Source organism: Calypte anna, chromosome 3 (assembly GCF_003957555.1).
Source record: "Calypte anna isolate BGI_N300 chromosome 3, bCalAnn1_v1.p, whole genome shotgun sequence".
Taxonomy (NCBI): Eukaryota; Metazoa; Chordata; class Aves; order Apodiformes; family Trochilidae; genus Calypte; species Calypte anna.
The window spans coordinates 93,864,366-93,886,328 of record NC_044246.1 but is presented as its reverse complement, the minus strand read 5'-3'; the positions used below and the strand labels follow the sequence as shown (position 1 = coordinate 93,886,328).

The 21,963-nt window shown below is 35.6% G+C and overlaps 1 protein-coding gene across 1 annotated transcript in view; it reads right to left on the bottom strand.

The window, feature by feature from the left end:
* Positions 1-21,963, bottom strand: part of CSMD1 (CUB and Sushi multiple domains 1) — a 945,929-nt gene that overhangs the window by 128,343 nt on the left and 795,623 nt on the right. Inside the window, exons 27-33 of the mRNA XM_030448332.1 lie at positions 20,075-20,266; positions 18,013-18,151; positions 16,513-16,700; positions 14,103-14,297; positions 10,486-10,602; positions 8,007-8,120; positions 6,008-6,103 (exon numbers count right to left, since the gene is read on the bottom strand). Of these exons, the coding sequence (XP_030304192.1) occupies positions 6,008-6,103; positions 8,007-8,120; positions 10,486-10,602; positions 14,103-14,297; positions 16,513-16,700; positions 18,013-18,151; positions 20,075-20,266 (1,041 nt within the window). The remainder of the gene's footprint in view (positions 1-6,007; positions 6,104-8,006; positions 8,121-10,485; positions 10,603-14,102; positions 14,298-16,512; positions 16,701-18,012; positions 18,152-20,074; positions 20,267-21,963) is intronic.

Genomic DNA, 21,963 nt, shown 5'->3' with positions numbered 1-21,963 from the left:
TGCTGCAGCCTCTGCTGTATAAAAATATATGCTGTTGTTTCTTAGGTGATGCCCTAGCACTTGTGTGTGGAAGAAAGTGTAAGATAAATCTGAAAAAAAATATTTATTATTTCCAGTCTTATAATGACTTTTCCTACCACATTTGAACATATCTGACCCTAAAATCCTAAAAACCTGGATATTAACTTAGTCTGGTATTAAATATACCTTTTACCTATCATATGAAAAACAAGGAAGAGTGATCACCCAATAAAAAGAAACAAAGACACTGATGATGTGCAGCTAAAAAGAAGTGTTTGAGAAGGTGGTATTGCAAAAGCCATTAAAGCTGAATCAAAAGCTACAGACCTTACCAGTTGCTTGCTCAAACCAGGGTGTGAAATAATATGAGGTCTGGCTTTTTCTCTCCAGCCTCTCATTTGGATTTACCTATAGTGATGCCAACCAAGGCTTCTCAATCACAGAGACATTCCATTTTTGATTGTAATTATCCTACATATTTTAGTAAATGTTTCATTCTGCTATGAAACAAAATTGAAATCAGTCCAGTGGAAAAGTGAACAGGGAATAAGGTCAGCCTGGAACAGAGGGCGATAAATAAAGTGATTGACTTTTAGATGAGATTCCTGTGTTCAATTTGAAAGTGGCTGTTACTCTTTATAGTACTTAAAAACATCTAGCAAGTATCCAGTCATGGAAAATGCAATCACATGCTTCACCAGGAGTGAAAAATCTCAGAATTGTAATATTTGTTAAATACTACTAGCTCATCAACAAATAAATGTATAGATACATATGTGTATCAAATAAAGTTCTTAAGAAATATTTTTTAAAAATGTAATTTAAAAGCTGGATATTTGAGTAGCATCACAATGTTATTGAGACAAATTAAGTGACTTTGCCTGACTTGTTTTCTGCTGCTGCAGAGAATACTTTTCATTGTCTAAAACTTATTTCTTACTGTTACTAAAAAATAAGTATAGTCCAAATAAATGTCTGAAATGAGGCATATCATTGCACTCACCTGGAGACTTACTGTTCAACAGGAACACGTGTGTGTGCTTATTACAGAATCACTAAACTGTTATGGTTGGAAAAACCCTAAAGATCATCAAGTCCAACCATAAAACTAATACACTGCTAAGACATCAGTAAACCACATCCTTATGTACTACATCTGCACATATTTAAAATACCTCCAGGAATGGTGACTTGACCAATTCCATGGGCAGCTTGGTCTCTTTTCTAATTCTAATTCTAATTCTAATTCTAATTCCTCCTTTCCAATTCATTGTGCATGACACATTTAAATGTAAGTGGCATTTTGATGTATAAAACTGGAAGCCAATGATATCTTGAATGATATCCAAACTAGAGTGTGCAGTCATGGGCCTATCTTTCTACAAGCACAGCAATAAGAAGTATTAAAAACAACATTCAGAGGGAGTTTGAACAGTTCCAACAAGCTCTTTACAACTATGAAAATATCCTTGAGGTGAGATAATCCTTTCCATTAATTTTCTGTGTGAAACCATGATGGTCCTCCAATGTAAAAAAAAAAAAGTAATATTTTTTTTAAGGATCTCAATATACTTTTCAATTTATTAAAGCTAAAAATGTAGCAAACAATAAAGCACAATGTACAAAGACTCATTAAGCTTACTGAGCATGTATGCAATATACCTAGTGAACTGCCCAGAAAAACCTTTGGGACCAAATTTGTAGCCTCAGCAGTCAGCCTGTAAGCACTGTTCCAGGTGTCACCAGCCTATATTCTTTAAGACACATGGATCAACTTAGTGTACTAAGCTGCCTTGCAGCATGGTGTCAGACTTGGACATGTTGTCTCATTCTTTCATTTGAATTGCAGTGTGCATATATGCACATAATACAGCCTCAAATCCAGCTTTGCCAGCAAGAGACCTGAAAGTCTTAAACCTGCCACCCTTCAATACTGAAACTACTTAATAATTTCTGCCATACCCATTTTCCCTCCAAGCTCTCCAAGAATACAGAATTTCTTAGCAGCCTGAACAAAAACTCTTGAAATTTCATCTGGGAGTACTAAGCAATACTTCAAGGAACAAGTTCTGAAAGCACAGGAGCAGGCTGTCCCAGTATGCCGAAAAGCGAGCCGGCGGGGAAGACGACCGGCCTGGCTGAATTGGGAGACTCTGAAAGAAATTAGGGTTAAGAGGAGGGCCTACCAATTATGGAAAAAAGGGATAACTACTGAGGAAGAATTTAGGAATATTGTTAAGTCATGTCGAAAGAAAATCAGAGACACAAAAGCACAATGTGAACGGAATCTCGCCACCTCTGTGAAGGATAACAAAAAGTCCTTCTACAGATACATTAGCAGCAAAAGAAGGGGCAGGGAAAATATCCATTCTTTACTGGACACGAGTGGGAATATAGTTGTTAAAGATGAAGAAAAGGCTGAGGTATTTAACACCTTCTTTACCTCAGTTTTCAGCGGAAAGACAGGTTACCCTGAAGACAGATGGCTTCTGGAGCTCATAGAAAGTGACATGGATCTAAACAGCCCCCCTGTAATCCTGAAGGACACAGTCTGTGACCTACTGCGATGCTTGGATCCCCACAAGTCTATGGGACCAGATGGGATCCACCCAAGGGTAATGAAGGAGCTGGCAGAAGAGCTCGCCAAGCCTCTCGCTATCATCTACCAACAGTCCTGGCTCACTGGGGACATCCCAGATGATTGGAAATTGGCGAATGTCACGCCAATCCACAAAAAGGGCCGGAAAGAGGACCCAGGAAACTACAGGCCCGTCAGCCTGACCTCAGTGCCTGGCAGGGTCATGGAACAGATCATCCTCAGTGCAATCACACAGCACCTGCAGGATGGGCAAGGGATCAGACCCAGCCAGCACGGTTTTAGGAAGGGCAGGTCATGCCTGACCAACCTGATCTCCTTTTATGATCAGGTGACCAGACTGGTGGATGAGGGGAGGGCTATGGATGTGGTCTACCTAGACTTCAGCAAAGCCTTTGACACCGTCTCCCACAGCATCCTCCTGAAAAAACTGTCAGCCTGCAGCTTGGACAGGAGCACCCTGTGCTGGGTTAGGAACTGGCTGGAGGGCCGGGCCCAGAGAGTGGTGCTGAACGGGGCTGCATCCAGTTGGCGGCCGCTCACTAGTGGTGTCCCCCAGGGATCAGTGTTGGGCCCAGTTCTGTTCAACATCTTCATTGATGATTTAGATGAGGGGATTGAGTCCATCATCAGCAAATTCGCAGACGACACTAAGCTGGGGGGGAGTGTTGATCAACTAGAAGGCAGGAGGGCTCTGCAGAGGGACCTGGACAGACTGGAGAGTTGGGCTGATTCCAACGGGATGAGGTTTAACACGGCCAAGTGCCGGGTCCTGCACTTTGGCCACAACAACCCCATGCAGCGCTACAGGCTGGGGACAGAGTGGCTGGAGAGCAGCCAGGCAGAAAGGGACCTGGGAGTCTGGATTGACAGGAAACTGAACATGAGCCAGCAGTGTGCCCAGGTGGCCAAGAAAGCCAATGGCATCCTGGCCTGTATCCGGAACAGCATTGCCAGCAGGTCCAAGGAAGTGATTCTGCCCCTGTACTCAGCCCTCGTGAGGCCACACCTTGAGTACTGTGTCCAGTTCTGGGCCCCCCAGTTCAGGAAGGATATCGAGGTCCTGGAGCAGGTCCAAAGGAGGGCAACCAGGCTGGTGAAGGGACTCGAGCACAGACCCTATGAGGAGAGGCTGAGAGAACTGGGGTTGTTCAGCCTAAAGAAGAGGCGGCTCAGGGGAGACCTCATCGCTCTCTACAACTACCTGAAAGGAGGGTGTAGCCAGGTGGGGGTTGGGCTCTTTTACCAAACAACTTTCAACAAGACAAGAGGGCATGGACTTAAGTTGTGCCAGGGGAAGTTTAGGTTAGATATTAGAAAGAATTTCTTTACGGAAAGAGTGATCCGTCATTGGAATGGGCTGCCCAGGGAAGTGGTGGATTCTCCGTCCCTGGAGATATTTAAAAAAAGACTGGATGTGGTACTCAGTGCCATGGTCTAGCAACCGCAACGGTGGTTCAAGGGTTGGACTCGATGATCTCTGAGGTCCCTTCCAACCCAGCCAATTCTATGATTCTATGATAATACAATTAACCAAAGTCCCCAACATCTTGAGCTGAGATAGTTATTAATGAGTTAAGCTTGAAAGTGCCTTTGGCACTTATACCATCTCTTTACAATATTACACTATGGAACAGTGTCTGATGCAGAATCCAAATGAACTTCAGTCAAGCTAATTCTGAAACTGTAGGTGGTAAAAACATGTCAAAGCACAGCTACATTCTTTCAACAACATTATGTTGCCTGTAACCATCCAGAACTGTGATTTTCCTAACTACTTGAAAATGTTTTCCTTTTTTTTTTTTTTCTTTATGTCTTGAGAACGCTGAAATGAACAGTACTTCTAAGAATAAAAACTTCAGGTGAATATAAGATTTTCATAACAGCTCTTATGCTGCACTCACATGTTAAGTAACAGTCAGTATAGAACGAACCCTAAAATATATTTTTCTATTTTTTTTTTAGAAAACAATCATTATTTCATGTGCTAACTGTAACTGGATCATCAAAGATTAAGTATAAAATTAATGTTAAGGATACAGTTAAGTATAAACCACTTTGTTGTATTTTTGATATCTGTTTCAGGTAACTGAATATTTCTTCACGAGAACCACATCACCTATTTTCTTTGTCTTTATATTATCTGGATATAAATCAGAAATTGTCACAACGTTGATATTGTTTAACAAATTCAGTAATTTTATTTGTACTGATTTATTGAATTCCAAAATGCAGTTAGCGATTCTGGGTGGAATTTCAGCACCCATTTCAAATGCTACCCACTTCACTTTCATCTTAAGAAAATCTGGCTTTTAACAGTGATCAAATATATGCGTCCTCTGGTCCGTAACAGTCTAGCAAATTAAATCAAACTCAATACAAAATAAAGATCTATAACTGCTTTTTCTCAAAACTGAATTTAGTAGCCATTGTTTTTAGACAATAAGGTCTATGGACTGCTCCCTACTCAGTTGAACAAAATGCTAGCTAGATTTAAATGACATTTCTATCAGATAATTACATTAAGTAGCTACAACCTAGCTAGGTGTTCAAAAACAGAGAGGAGCTGTTAGTGGGTGTGGATATAGAGGCCAGACTGGGCTGCAAGGACTGCAAGATGATGCAGTTGAGGAACTGGCAGGAGGCTGGAATTAAGTTGAGAAGATTTGGTATACTCATGAAGTTGGTACATGGACTCTCCTAAGGAACAGGCATAAACAGGAAGGGTACTGGTGAATTTGTTAGAGAGATTTGAGATCTTTTGAACAAATGATCCCAGTCAGGGAAAACTGGGAATTTGGCAGCAGTGCTTGACCAGGAGCTTTTCAAACAATTTCAATATGAAATGAAACATTCCAGAAGTGGAGGCAAGGACAGGTAATATATCAGGAGTATGACAATCCAGTTGGAGCAAAATCTAGCAATGCAAACTACAGAAAAGGAGTTTGCAGGTATGCTAATTATGAAGTTCAAAATACTTGTGGGTATGTTGCACATATTGGGGGAAAAGGAGTGGGCAATCTAATGACAGATGATGTGGAAAATATTAAGTTAATATTAAAGGGCTGTTCTGCCTTGCCTTCATAGTCCACACCATGAACTTCTACAGTCTGAGGGATGACATAAACACTCAGCAGTAAGGGAGCAACAGGTTATAGACTGCTGGAGAAAGGCTCCCTGCCTCATGTAGCTGGCAGGGAGCTAGATGATTCACTGGAGAAAAGTGCCATTATGAATCCAGTCTACCATTAGAAGAAGTCCCTGATGGGTGGAAAAAGGTTATGACTACACCTATATTTAATAAAACGCCTTAAGAACTAAGAAGAAATCAAAATAACACACTTTGTGAGACTGGCACCAGTGTTTTTCGCCCAAACCAGACATGTTTACCTTGATAAACAAAGTGGAATCCCCTGGCTGATGCCCCACTCTTGGCACTGAATCGCAGAAGAATTTGATTAGATGTAGCCAAAGGCAATGTCTCTCCTATAAATGAAAACAGGAAATAGAAAAACCACACAAAACAGAAACAACAGTAACAACTCTTCAGCATGTAATCAAATATTCTGCTAAAACAGAGATTTTGTTTTCCTCTATATTTAAAGAAAATGTAAAAAACAGTGTATAGAATAAACTTTGCCACTGAAGGTTTGAAAACTTGTAAAAAGACTTAATGATTCAACAACATAAGCTTTCTGACATTTAATGCAGCTATTGGAGCTAGAGCCCTCATGAACTATTTGTCCAGGGAACCTACTGCCATCTGGGGCCAAAATAATAGAAGAATTTTTGGTTAACTTTTTTTCTGTGACTGATAGCTTTACTTCACTTTATAAAACACATTGATTAGCTGGAAATATTTGATAAATACCACAGGGGATGTTCATGTCATGTTTACCATTTAACAATTAAAACTGACTTGAGAGAGAACACATCCACAATTCGATTTATGTGTTTGCTTCAATAAAATGTATCATAACACATGAACTATTCCACATTACAGCCTTCTAGCAGCATTTCAAAATTTATATATTGGCTTGAGGACTAATAAAGATGTTTATATCCTTTCCTGAGATATCTATCTACAGTAATGATAAAAGCTCACTAATGAATCATTGCAGACAAAATGACAGTACTTTTACACTACAAGGTCACCAATACATCTGAAACTTAGTTTTATTCTAATTGGATTATATCAACATGCATTTTAGTAAAATCTGCTGAAATTATTGGTAATGCACTAGTTTAGTATATATGAAGATAAATCTGTACACAGGACTTATAACTATTTCACTTAGTTTTATATTACAGACACTAGCAATACAACATATCAGAATTGTCTCCTAAATCAATGTAAAGCAGATTGTCACAACTTATAAGTAAAAATGACAAGTTTAAATTCCTCATAATTACTTTAAAATGTCTGCTGTGAAAACAGACATTAGTTTCCAATTTTTTATATGTTTAATGCAGTAAAATTCAGTGCTTAGATGACTTGTCTCTTAGATTTAAACATTAAAAAGCAAAAGTGTTTTCTCTCTGAACTCCTACCAGTAATGAAGCAAGTTTGAAAGTTTAATTTGTGAACTCTTATTCTGACACAAATAGCTAGGATTCACCGGAGGAAAAATTATGAACTGCATAACTGAAATAATAAAATGCATTCTTTAAATCAGAGTATCAAGTATTTCTCCAATTATTGAAAACTAAGAAAAAAAAAAAAGCCCTGGATTTTAAATATCTTAAAGTCATATATAAACTCTCCTAAATACTTGTAGTGTATGACAAAACAACTTCATAGGTACATACCCACATATCTATATCCATCTGTATCTCTATCTCTCTATATCTATGTATCTGTATCTATCTCTATATATCCACTTGAGATGAAGATAGGCATTATATAGTCATACACTGGAAATTCTGGCCATAATGAAATCCATAGAAGTTTGACTATAATTTCACAGGGTCACCTTATTGCTGGAGTTACCTGAATGGAACAGCTGGCCTGCTTTTAGTCTAAGTGAATGTTTGCATACAGATAATTGCATTTTGTGACTACAAGTAATGTGTGTTGAACTTGGACATTCAGAAAATGTAGGTGTGAAATTCACAGAGTTTAGGGAAAGAATAGATAATTATACCATCCATCTTGTCCTCCGAAAGATCTGAGAATTTCACCCAACTATTTGGTACCCATCCTAGTGATCAGTTCTTGCCTAAACCATATGTTCAAGAAGAATGTCTTGATTCAAAGATTTAGAAGGGTGGTCCACTTCCCTTGGCACTGGGAAAAAGATTTTATTATTATATTCCCAAATGAAATGCATAACATTCTTCTGATTTATTTTTTCCATATTGAACTGTGCACACTTTTTTTATTACCTACCTGAGTGGGATCCAGACAGTGAACTAAGAAGTCTAGCCTGAGAGTTTTCTCCATCAAATAATTCTGCAACATCATTCAAAGCCGTCTGAAAATAGGCAAATTGTCCAAACACAACTACATTAAAAAAAAAAAAAAAGAGAGAGAAATAAAAATATAAAGAGGATAAAACAAGAATCTAGTCTTTGAAACAAATATAATGTGATGTTTTTGCTTGTTTAGTTACCAGTGGATTCCTGTATGAATTATTTCCAAGGTAATTTATTGTCTACCATTATAAAACAGTTGCATTAAACATAAATAACAGGAAACTGATGTACTTTTCATTACTTATTTTTTAATTAAAAAAAAAGGATAATTAAATCATTCTTTCCCCAGAAGTATGCTCTCTAGTCAAATAAATCTTATTACATATTACAAAGGTACCTAGGAGAATAAGAAAATGGAATATCTAAAAAACAAAATTCCCAATTGTTAATTATCTTAGCAGCTGGTAGGATTCTCATATATGATTTGTTGCTTATCTAGCTTTAATTTGAAAAATATGTTTTAGTGTTATTGATGTGGCTATTTTTGTAACTTTGAATATTAATTATTCATCAGAAAGAATAAAAAAACAGATTAAAGATTAAAAATTACAATGTTACATGTTCCCACATGTTGCTACACTTAATTTGCAGTTCACCTGCAAGCAATTAAAAGTGTATTACCAAATAAATCATTTTATTATACAATACATCTTACTAGTATATATCAAATGGTTCACTGAATTCAAATATGATAGCAATAGAAACAAGAAGCAATAAACTGGTGAAATCAAATTAATAAAACCACTGCTTTTTTTCACTGTATCACCTACAGCAAGGGAGGAATCTGTTTTAATATTATCAAAGAATTATGGAATTGTCACAGCTGGAAAAGACCTAAGATCACCATGTCCAACCATCAACATCCCCCTCCCTGAATAAAATAAAGAAATAAATTTATCAATATCTGTATCACCATGCCCACTATAGAATTTACCTATTCTAGATATGCTTGATATTCTGGATATGCTATATATTCAGGTGTATACAAGCCATAGGTCTTCAGTGCAGCCCTGTGTTTTCCACAACTTTCTTGTGAAATTCTTACTTAATTTTTTTTTAAAACAAATTATGTTTCCTTATGTCCCGCTGGAATTTGTTGCATTACAACTTGTGAGTACTGCTACTTGCTCTCTTATTGCATACTTCTAGAAGAGTCCTCCTTCACTTCTCCAAGCTGAACTTCCTTCAGCTTTTCCTTGTACTGTGCTCCAGACTGCTAATCATCTTGCTGGGTCTCTGTTGGGAATATTCCATTTTAGCAATTTGTGCCTTGAAATTTGGAAGCACCAAACTACAGATGGTAGTGTTCAGATGGTGCTTCATGAAAGCTATAAAGAGGAAAACAATACATTCACGTTGCAGTCTGTATCCCTGGAGGGGAAAGACATACAGATGCAGTGCTCAGGGACATGGTTTAGTGGTGGCCTTGGCAGTGCTAAGTTAACAGCTGGACTTGATCTTAAAGGTCTTCTCCAACCAAAACAGTTCTATGAGTCTATGAATTTCTTCAACATTAGTCATTCCCATGGACTGCAATTCTTCATGAACTGCTCCAGCATGGAGCCCTGCCAGGTTAGAAGTCCTGCTGGCAAATCTGCTTCAGCGTGGGGTCTCCACAGGGTCTCACCCTTCTTTGGTTTTGGTGTGGAGACTATGGTGTGGTTTTTGTTTTGCTGTGGAGACTTCCATGGGGTGCAGGTGGAAATCTGCTCCATAGGCTGCTGGGGAACAGCCTGACTCACCATGCTCTTCACCATGGGCTCGGAGAGGAATTTCTGCTCCGAGCCTGGAGTACCTCCTTCTCCTCTTTTTTCGCTGACTTTGCTGCCTGCAGAGGTGTGTTCACATCACTTATCTCTCCTTCTGCAGTTCCTACTGTGCAGGCTTGTTTTTTCTTCCCCCTTCTGAAACATGGGGACTCAGGGATGCTATCACTGATGGGTTTGGCCTTGGCCAGCAGGGGGTGTGCCTTGGAGCTGGCTGGCATGAGGGAAGCTTCTAGAGGTTTCTCACAGATGTCACAGAATCACAGACTACCCCTGTAGCCCTCCCACTACCAAAACATTGCCACACAAACCCAATACGTTTGTTTTTTTAATAATTGATTTTACTTTGCAGGAAGCTTGAATGAATGATGGTCCTATGATGATGAATGATGCAATCAGTAAAAGTATTGTGTTCGAAGAGCAGACAGAGATGGCTTAGCTGAAATCTATTGACTACTCCAGGGAGGAGTAAAAGGTCAAAACCCTAGAATCAATTTCTGTGTCAAGAATACTTTATTTTTGAAAAGTGATTTGAAATATATTGAAAATCCAGAGGTCACTACCACACATGATTTGAGCAGTTGAACAACATTTAATGGTTGATAAATCAGTAGCTGAAATTCTTACCAAATTCTTTGGGTACAGTTATTGAATAATGGCAAGTCTGTCCAGCAGTGTAATTATGAGGATAACTTGGTGATAAAACCACTCCCTCTGATCCAGTATACTGCCCTCCACATGGTGCTGGAAACAAGACAAAAAGAAATGGTTTATATTAATTATAGTTGTCTGTATTAGTTCAGTCTGAAAACGAAAACCTGAAGTTTACAAAGTTACATTGCTTTTTATTTAGTTTTCCTATAATGACAAAACTGATGGTTCTTTCTCAGCATATAGTTTTAATAAAAATTTAGTTGAAAATATTAATTAGAGTTTTGCTTTACTAGTACTCATCTACAACTAAAAATATAAATTTTTTGGTTGAACAAAACCATTAACTGAGAAGGTACAGGGTTTTTTGACTAAAACATTACTAAAACCGATCGATTTTACGGGAATAAAAGATCATTACACAGTAAGTTTACTCAAGAAGAAATTAATGAAATTATTTTTAAAATAGATAAACCAAACTACCAAAACCTAGAATTGTTACAGTACTTTTGTTTTTAAGCAAGAAAACCATAATTTCATAATTTAAACAATTACTTTCTGCCATAAGGAATGAAGCAAACCAATGTCACTCCACTCTGGGAATCTCACATCTAGAGGATGACATTTTATTAACTGCCTGGTAACCAGTTCTGAGGAGGAGGACCTTGAATCCAGGTGGACAAGCTCACTGGTCTGGGGCTATTAAAGGACTCTGTTACCAGCTCCTGCCTTTGCTGACCTGGCTCATGTGCTATGGGACTGTGCCCAGTGAGTGAGAGCACAGCCTGTGCTTTTGCTTTAGCCATCCTCAGCTCCTGCCTCATCTACCCTTGAGGAGAAGCCCTGTTCTTTCTGCTTCCTGACAGTAACTGGGCTTCAAAAACACACTTGAAATGTCTGTATAAGTGTAAATTCCTTATATAGGAAGCAATTAAAACTACAAATTTGTATCTTCTCTTAGCTGCGCACCATGAATTATTCAAAAACCGAATGTAATGAAACAAGATGAGAAGTTTAATCTGTCAGTAGGCTGAATAGGATTATGTGGCTGAAGTGAAAACTTAAATATCACAAGGAATCGTTTCATGCCATGAATTTAAAATCTTTGTATTTCTTTTACTTCTGGCTTTGAGGTTACAAGAAACTAAGCCACAAAGTCGATCTTCTAATTACTAGATGAAATCCTTGAGTCATGAACATTTCACTGGAATTAAAGTATATCACTTATGCTTAATTTAAAACAAATTTTGAAGTTACAGAGTGCAAAATTGTTCCCTTCTAAAATGTTTTTTCTTATTTTTTTAGATATGAGTTTAATAATAACTATAAGACCTTTGTTGTGTATCCACTCTGTAAGGAAAGCCTGTGAGTGCTTAGGCAGGAGAATATGAAAGAGCAGCTCCCTGTAGGTTAGGGATACAAAATTTATCAGTGCAGTGCTGCAGCAGTCAAACAAATCCTAAACAAAGCTCTCAGCTTTGACTATAAGTAATGTTTGGTTCAGTGAGAAAAAAACTGCATTTTCAGAGGATAGATTTTAATAACTTCATTAAGGATTTTGTAACTGACAATTAAAACAGTAAGCTTCAGAATTCCCATTTGAAATATACCTACTGGCAGTTGCCAACTATTGCTGGGATAAACATGATCTTTTATTTCAACATGTCTGTAAAATTCTAGCTTGAAAAATAATAAGAATCACATCACAAAGAAATAAAATTTAATGAATTCTCTTAATTAGGGTGAAAGAAACAAGTGAATCATTTTCTTAGAAACTGAGCACTCATATTTGGTTCTTTTCCATTATTCAAGCTTTAGAATTTGTAATGTTTTTATACAATATATTAAAGAGGTTCAAAAAGGGGTAATTAACTACAGATATGAATAAAGAAACATAAACTGAGAACATTGTGCTTTAAGTGCGCTTTTTTGCCTGATATTTTCAGTTTTGATTGGGTTAAACTTAAGCTGTAGATTACCAGGTTTAATTCATACTTGAGACAAAAGTGCAGAAGATATTTAAATAATACTTTAAAAGCCTCCACAGCTTAACTGAAATTATAAGAGTATTTGTTTTAAAATGGAACATGCAGCAAAATATACTTGATCAGTAGACAAGTATCCCAGTTTAGTTTTATTCAGATTTAAGTTTCAAGATAGTCAATCTTTCTGTTAGTAATTTCTGCCTCTTTAGACAAGGACTGTTATTTAGAATAGATATCACATGCAGCTCAACACTGTATTAATTGTCACTTTTGAATAAGAGTTAAAATTATTGAGGCACAAAACTAAAATGGCATTTCAGAGCTATGACTAATTTATCCCCTATTCCTTGTTTCAGCATATGCGTTGTCTATATATATAAATATATAGATAAAAAGATTTAGATATATTAATTATTTTCAGTAAAGTACTATATTACTTATGTTAAAAAATAATCTCCTTTACAATTTTAGATTTTTAATTATCTTTTGGATGACCTTCAAAATGAACTTAGTGTAAGATCACAGAATCACAGACTGTTTTGGGCTGGAAGAGTTCTTAAAGATCATCTAGTTCTAACTCTCCTGCATGGGCAGGGACATAATTCAATAGTGAAGTCTATTTTGCTAAAACACAGGCATTTTTTTAGGAGCTTTTTCTGTCTGTTCTAGATCTCCTTATCTGGGTGTGAAAAGCAGAGGGAACATTTCCTTTAATTTCTACGTAATATTTTTAATATTATATATAACAGAAATTAGTTATTACAATAATATCTATAGTAGATAATAATTTAATAGCAAATTATTTCTTAAGAAATAGCATTCATTGTTATAAGAAATTAAGAAAATAAACATTGAATTTTATATTTAAATTTGAATATTGTGTCAAAGACACAGCCTGAAAAATAAGATGAAAAGTATATCAGTTTGCAAGATTAGCCATGCTTACTCCTATACTATGACTAAGAAATTTTAAAGAGTTCTAGAAGTTCTGGACAACAATCAAATAGTCTGTCAAGTTCAGTCTAACAATGTAATCTATTTCCCATCCCCAGTCGTTGCTATGAGCATAACTGGAACAGTAGATGCATAGCTGAGGTTGGTGCATTCTTTTAAGCTACAATTCTAAAATACCATAACTAGGAATACCTAAAATCAGTACATTTTGAGACTATGCGGGAGAACAGATAAATTCCTATTATTATCAATCAATCAAATACTGAAGTTCCATTTTGTTGAAAGGACTGCTAGACAATGCAAGGAAAATAAAATGAAACAATGGATAAGACAACAATAATTCAGAGTTATTATTCAGTCTATTTCATATGGCTTCTCACGCAGATCACAAAGCCTTCCAATAAAATTGATTTAAAGGGACATAACACATAAAGACATATAACAATATGTGTTGACTTCAGGATTTAAAGATATTTAAAGATAGTTACAATACATTAATTACTAAGCTACAGTCCAAAACTCATATCACAATAATTTATTTAATTAATTAATTATAATACAGGCTACTCAGGCAGAAATAGCATAGCCTTGGGCACTGAGAAACTGAATTCGGGGGGGGGATGGCAAGGGAAATGATAAGGAAACAGTATATACCATTACAAGATGGCAATGCTCTGTTCCACGCTGGCTTTCCATCTGCACCAATTACACACGTTATAGTTGAAGGATCAATAATCTTATATCCTGAATCACACTGGTAAGTAATAGTTGAACCAAGTTTAAAATCTGTTCCAATTCTTGTCCCGTTCATGATGTTTCCAGGATCAAAACAAGCCTCCCGTGGTTTTTCTGTTAAAATTAATTAAAGTAAATCTATATACAATTTCAATTAAAAAATAAAGAAAATTGAACAATTATTAGTGTGGGTTTTTTTCTCTCAGATTACACTTTTCAACATCTTATTAAAATCTGCTTCTTGTTCACGTATGCTTGCTACAAGATAATGGGCATTTGCATCAGATTGTTTATCTGGTCAAAGAATCTATGCTGACAGGATTGAACAACTGCTTTTTTGTCCTACCTTGTGTTAGCTGAACTCTCCAAAAGCTGAATGACTCTAATGAAGTTTAGTAGTACAGAAAAAAAAATCATCATTTATGAGAATTCACCAGTTAACACTACTATATTTTTAAATCAACTATCATTCTCAAGACTTAATAACTTCTGGTTAGAAAGCTGTCATATTACAGAATAATTTAAAGGTAAAAAATTTATTGTTGCTTCATGCTTTATATTTTAGAAGATCTGAGAATAACAGTAGGTTCACAGCTGACAAAACAAAAAAAACAGCCATTTTCTGACATGAATAGGTACAAAATCTTCATTTCAGTATAGACATTGATGTTAACAGCACTAGATTTTCTTTCATCATCTTTGGAAAGTTAAAATAGAAAGAAAAGGGATGGGAGAAAGAATTCAGATTAGAAATTACTTAGTTTCCATAATATGACTGAAAATATCTTTAAATATGGAGGATTTAGGCATATAATATTATCTAGAACTAAATAAATTAAAACATAATATTAGTATTACTATAGCATCGATAACTATACAATACTTCTTCCAAAGAAAGACTTAAACACATGCCAGTTCCCTCAAAATCTATTGCAATATTGTGCAGTATTAGCTCTATAAATAATACTTTGCTAAATATCTGAACTCTTTCGGAGGGAATGATTCACCTACTATTAATAAAATTAATTATAGAAGGTAAAGATTTATTTATTAAAAATTACAGAGTCAAATTCATAGTAAAAGTGTACAGCATGCCTCCTTCCCTTACTGAAGGTTAATAAAGCACATTTTTAATTGAAATACTCAAGGAATACTGTCGGAGAGCAAGGCTGGATGTAAATAATCAGAAATGTATATTACTGCACTTAATATATAATAATAATAATAAAATAGTAAATTAATACATGCAAATGTACTTTAAAAAAACTATTTTTCTGCTCCTATATATCATAATTTTTATTTTCTTATTATTTCATTCAGCTTCACTTGCATAGATAAAAACAGCAAAAATATGTATCACTTCATCTTCTGCTCAACTTTTCACTTTCTTTCCTTGCAGGACAAAAAGACTTCCAGGAACAAATGGCTTTTCCGTTTTCTTTATATTTTGTTCCAAGTTTAGATAGGAACAAACAGACTAAGATTACATCTATGGTAATATGACAGCTATTTTGGGAAGAAAAGCCTTGCCAACATGGAGAAGAATGTATGTTGTGCCAACATGGAGAAAACTGCATGTTGCTGGATGAAAGACAAAGATTTAATACAAAAAGTATTTTATTGTTCTTTTTAACCTCCTTCTTTTATTAGTATGATGTTTTTATATTCTTCAGATATTTTTGTTCCTTCATTTTTTAACATGTACATAATGTGGTTTGCTTTCATTGTCAAGAATAAGAAGCTGGGGAAGCACCTTTGCTGATGAAAAATTATTTGATAAATCTTAGCAGAGAAAACAAGAAAGCCACAGAAAACATCTGCATCCAGAAAAGAAACCAGCATTTAAAGTGAGTGTGTGCCTTTAATAACAGTCACTTCAGTCCATTCTATTTCTACTGTTATGTACCTCACCAAAAAAATCAAATATTGTCCCGTAGTAGTTAGTCAAAAAAGTGTATATAGATCAAACAACAAAGTGGAAAGGAAAATGTATTAGTATGTATCAGCAAGGAAACAGCAACTCCTTGCAGCAGCTCATGTATTATAATTGGGCAAGACAATTATACTATTCTGCATCTCTTTTCCAAAGGCTGCTTTTGATGTATATCTTCTTCCTCCACTCTTTTCTGGAAGATGAAAATGTATATAAAGTATGTGAAAGAGATCTGTGTACAGATACAGATAACAGTTTTTAAAACCTGCATTGATAAAAAGAGGTATTTGGTAGTTCAGTAGGAGTACATCTAGAAGTAAACAGATTTTAGTCTCAGTAAGTACCAAATAACATTTCTTTCCCTTTATGTTTCACAGATTCTGATGAGAACAGTACCTTTATAGTCAATGGCAAATCCTGACATTCCAACAGAAGCATCACTGCGAAAAGCCAGAAACAGACTGTTACCACTGCTCTCTATTCTTTCAGGAGCCTGTGAGCCTTGAAAACTGCCAATTAGAGGACTGTTGGAATCTTCCCCTTCATAAATATGTAGAAAATCATAACTGGGCTCCATATTGAAACTGAAAACAAAGGAAAAAGGTAATTAAGTCTTTGTATCTTTACTATGACTTAAAACACTACTGTGCCTAAGGTGTCAATCTCTTGCCTAACACATTTTCTTCTCCAGAAATAAAGTCTCTTTAAATATGATCCCCAGTGAAAATTTACTGACTTTCAATTATGTTCTTTTTATGATTGACTTGAGCACCTTCAGTTTGCCAGAAGATCTACTATCAGGGCATAATGCAGGTTCTGCCTACAGTCAATGGAAAAGAAGAACATCCTTCTACCTACCATATACACCTTTCTCAAGATAGAATCAACTACCTACTGCAGAAAGGCTGCCTCTTAATCAGAGACCACAGGAATGATTGAGACCACACGCTTAAATTAAAAGTCCAGCTTTTAGTTGGCTAAACTGGATATTAAATCTACTCACTGCAAATGTAATTTTACCATTTTAGAAGCAAGATGTTTTCATATGGAACTTGCCTTTGTTCATAATCAAATTACATCAGAAAATTAAATTAAATTAACCAGTGAACAAAAGAAACTATGGAGTTTTTTTTGTTTGGTGGTGTCTGAAAGTTTTTGTGTCTTTCTTTTTCTTGTGGTTTGTTTTTTTTTTTCAAAAAAAAGTGTGCAAATATTACATAATAAAATTCTGAATGTGCCACCAACTTTCCTATAAGAATCAGAATTGATCTCCATCCACTGAAGCCAATAGCAAGAAGAATGCTTCCATTCTTAGCTTTAAAATCACACAAAGAATCAGGAAAAAAAAAGAAATTTGAATGCATAGATGTAACAAGCAATATGATGAAACAGGCCTGATTAAAATAAAAAATTATAAACTGATCACATAAACATGACTATATCCCTGAAATTCTATTTGCATTAAAAGCTACATAAAAGTATAGGTTCATGATGGAACACAGAGTAAATAAATTTATCTTAAACTATGAAATAACATTACTAAGACATTTTTATCTCTTGAATAAGTAGACCATTTTTTTTTCCTGATCTATGCATGCCAAGCAGTCTATATTTAGCCTATATTTGTAAAAGCTTTTAAGAACTGAGCTACAGTCAGAGTTTCCACTACAAAGGGAGTTTTGTTGCTCAGTAATATATTCAATACCAAAAATGCCATATAACTATATTATTTTCTTTTATATTATTTGGAATGAATGATATAGCACACATTAGAAACATGCACCAGTACTTAGCCAGAGAATATAATTAGAAGCTTTAAGAAGTGATAAATGATGCCATTGTTGGATGTGACATTTAAAATCCTGTTAAACAGAAGCATTCATCTAGAAATTGTACCTTTTGAATATCAAGGCAATGACAAAGTCAGGGTTTACTTTTATTCTCCAGTCACATTCTTTCCCAGGAGGATAAGGCTGTGGATAGTTAGGTGATAAAATGACTCCTGCTGGGCCTGTCAAGTTTCCTCCACATGCAGCTGTCACAATGTAAAAAGAAATAAGAATATAGTCACATGTTAAATTCACAAGGTTCTATTAGCTGTTAAATAAAAAGAATATGGAATCTGCATTAGAATTTTTAAAGAAGTACTTTGTTCAGGACAGTTCAGTGAACTGAATGCTCACTAGAAGTTGGAGTACAGCAGATGCACTCATAGAATATATCTTGGGATTTAGTTTTATTTAAAAGCTCCAAGAAAATCTGAAGTTGAGAACTGAAGCATGAGCAAGAAAATGCACTTGGAAACCATCTTCCTAATGAAAATATTAATTAAGACATTCCTTTTGAGATATTTATGAAAATAAAGTTATTTTTTCCCTACATTATTTATTTGTTTATTTCTTTTTAATCCAGGGTGTACTTTTTGGTTTTGGGCCTTTTTTTTTTTTGTGGGATTTCCTTGTGTTTTTTCGTTGTTTGTGTTGTGGGCTTTTTTCTCTAATTTTTTTTCTTTTTTATTTTATTCATAAATAACAGCTATAGGAGATATTTCCTTAGGTGTGTACTGATGATTCAGCCTCAGATAACTGTGATCAAAGTTATAAAGTACAAATAGCGCAGAAAACAGTAAACAATCAGGAATGGAAGTCACACAGTGTTCAGAGTACTAAGCAGTAGTTATCAAATATAAATAATTTTTCATTTATAAGACAGCATACTGAAATAAGGACTTTATGGTAATTTTAAAAATTACATATAATGGCTTTACAGAACCTTTAAGGTTTTCAATATTGTCATGTCTACAGAAAGATTAATCGGTTTCCCCCTTCAGTGTCACCTTCAGTACATGGAAGAATAACAATATGCATCTACTTTCTGCTCAAAGACACTCCCTCTTTCTTCTTTATTTTCTTCTTTCTTTTGTGTTTAGTTTTTCTGGAGTTGTTTGTTTGTTTGTTTTTGTTGGTTGGTTGTTTTTTTTTACTTGACTTGAAAGTAATAGGAAGTGATTACTTCCTAGCATTTTTGAGATACCTCTAGACATGTCAGAGAAAGAGAGGGACCATTAGGGGATTTGCTGTTTCAGAAAGAGCCTCTCAAAAATAGTTTGGAGGAAAAAAAAGCACTATGCTTATTCCAGTACAATTAAAACACTTTTTATCTGTAGTTTTGGGGTTTTTTTTCAGGATCATTAAAATAAATCTTCATTCAGTTATAGTTCAATAGGCAATAATAAAGATTTTGAAAATAACTGTAACTAGCAGGTGATTTTTTTATAGATGTTGATTTTAATCTTAGAAGAGCTAAACTAACAAAAAGAACACATTTCAGCAAGATTTCTAAGCCTGTGATTTTTAGTCTACTGACCAGAACCCTCAGAGAAATCTTAATGCCATAGAGGACTATGGAACCATGAAATCAAATCTTGTTTCAAAGAAAGATCTTTCACCATGGTGTTACAGACATGTATCACATTACTTTCAACAGCATTGTCACTTGGACTCCTTTATCTGCATCTACATCTCCCAATGGGTATGTTGCTTCAAGAAAAGTATTTCTAGTTTCCTAGGGCTTGCACAGGATGGATATTTAATCTATAGAGAATTCAGAAATTTTTCATAATATATAAATAACGTAAACCAGTGTATGTAACTGAATTATTATACAGAAGACAATTCCAGTGAGAACATTTCAACAAGCAAATTTTTCACCCAAATCACCCCTTCCGTTTAATTAGTCCTATTAGACTTCGTCAGTTTTAAATATGTATGAAGTTTAAGGAATACAGAGATAAAATAACATCCATAAACAGTTATTCTTAAGACTGAGTCCACCATTAACCATAAGTATGAAATAACTGGGTTCTGCATAGAGCACCCCTCCATCTTGAGCATCATACAAGAATAAGAAATCTTGTCTGTCTTAAGCTTAAACAGAAACTAATATTCCCTACTATTACCTATGCATGTAGGAGGATCAGGTTGCCAGAAGAATCGGTTATTCAGCTGCACACATGTAATTTTAGCTTGTCCTTGGAGTTGATAGCCAGGGTCACACTGAAAGGTGGTAGTGTCTCCAGGCTCTCTGCTGTCTCCGTATCTGGTACCATTCTGTGGGGTCCCAGGATCATTACAGGTTGATGCAATGGAAGCTGCAAGAGAATGATATAAAAGTTTTAAGTTATAGATACCAAACATCCATAATTAAAAGTGCAATCTTTTTACATGAGCACTCCAATCAGAGGCCACATTATTTACTCATCAGTTTACACAGGAAGGTATTTTGTTTATTTTTACAAGAATCATCATACCAAGTTAATGAATCAAAACAGCTGTTAACTCCTTTTCTCAGTTTAATGTTCCGGTTATCAAAACTGATTTCTTCATGCACTTTGATGCCTTTTGTGCAAGAGGGTAAATATCACAACATAAAATCATTTTATAGTCTTAATATCCTGCAGCATGCAAATGATGTGTTTGCTCAGAGGTTGCATAAAATATTATTTATGTAGCCCCGAAGGTACAATTTCAGGGTTAATCAAAACTTTCTTAGGGTGTGCTCAAACTGAATCTACAGAAAATATCTTGCCTGTGGTCAGTATCCTGAGTTTGGATATGGATTTTGCTTTATCAAACAAACTAACAAACAAACAAACCAAAAGTTAACTTAAAAAGCAATGTCAAACTGAGCAGAACAGTCAGTATGGTGACCATCCAGAAAATGGATACGTAAACATACATCCACCCTAGATTTGTAGAAGATGCAAGGTCTCTTCTACTGGCTTTAGGTCCTCAGTACTCTGAGTTACAGTAAACACCAGAAAGTCCCATCTCTGGAGTCTGCTGTCCCTAAATCAATGAACTGCATTCTGTTTCCTACCACTCTGGGCTGCTCCACCCAAACATGTCTTTTCCAAAGAAATAACCACAGTTGTTAGCAAACAAAAAGTTGTCAGAAACTCAGTGTCATGATCATCACTAACGATATTCATGTCTATCTACAAGTAAGCAGTACTGCTTTCATCCTCTTCAATCAAAATAAGGTGTAACTTCTTGAATCCAGACCAAATACTTATTAAAAATCCTGCTACACTACAACCTCCACTCATCTCCAATATGGCAAGTGATTATCCTTGAAAATCGTGAAACACCAATATTAATTTTTTTTCTAATATCATGAAACTATGTCTACTTTCTCATGTGCTCATGCATCAGATAATTGATTCATTCTTAAACTGATTCAAAAACATTTCAACTCCACATTTGATGTCTTCTAAGGTATAATTTTGCTCTGATATCTGTAAGACATGATCAGAGCAATGAAGAGCATTTGGAGAAAAACTGATGCATGTATGCCATTGTTAAAAATGTTTTTTTACCACATGCTTGCCCAATGAGCTAATGTTATTGCTACTTATCATACTTGGCTGCACCACTCTCCAGCACTATGGGAAAGCAGTGACTATGTGTTCCTGTATTTTGAGCAGTATATAGCACTACAGTTATAAACTGGGGTTTAGCACAGAATTACAAATTACAGGTCAAAAAAGACTAAGAATATAAAGTATCACTCCTTCTATTTTTTTAGGGGTCTGGTGTTCTTTTCATTTTTTCTGTTTCAACCCCAAGAAAAGTTAATATTTCCAGGCAATTCCAAGCACAAATAGAGGTGTCAGAATGGATTGATAGCAGCCCTGAGGAGAAGAACTCGGGATTGTTGGTTTATGAGAAGCTCAATGCAACCAGTAACGCACATTTGCAGCCCATAAACCTGACTTCATCCCAGACTGCATCAAAAGAAGAGTGCCCAGCAGGCTAAAGGAGAGGATTCTATCCCTGTACTCAACTC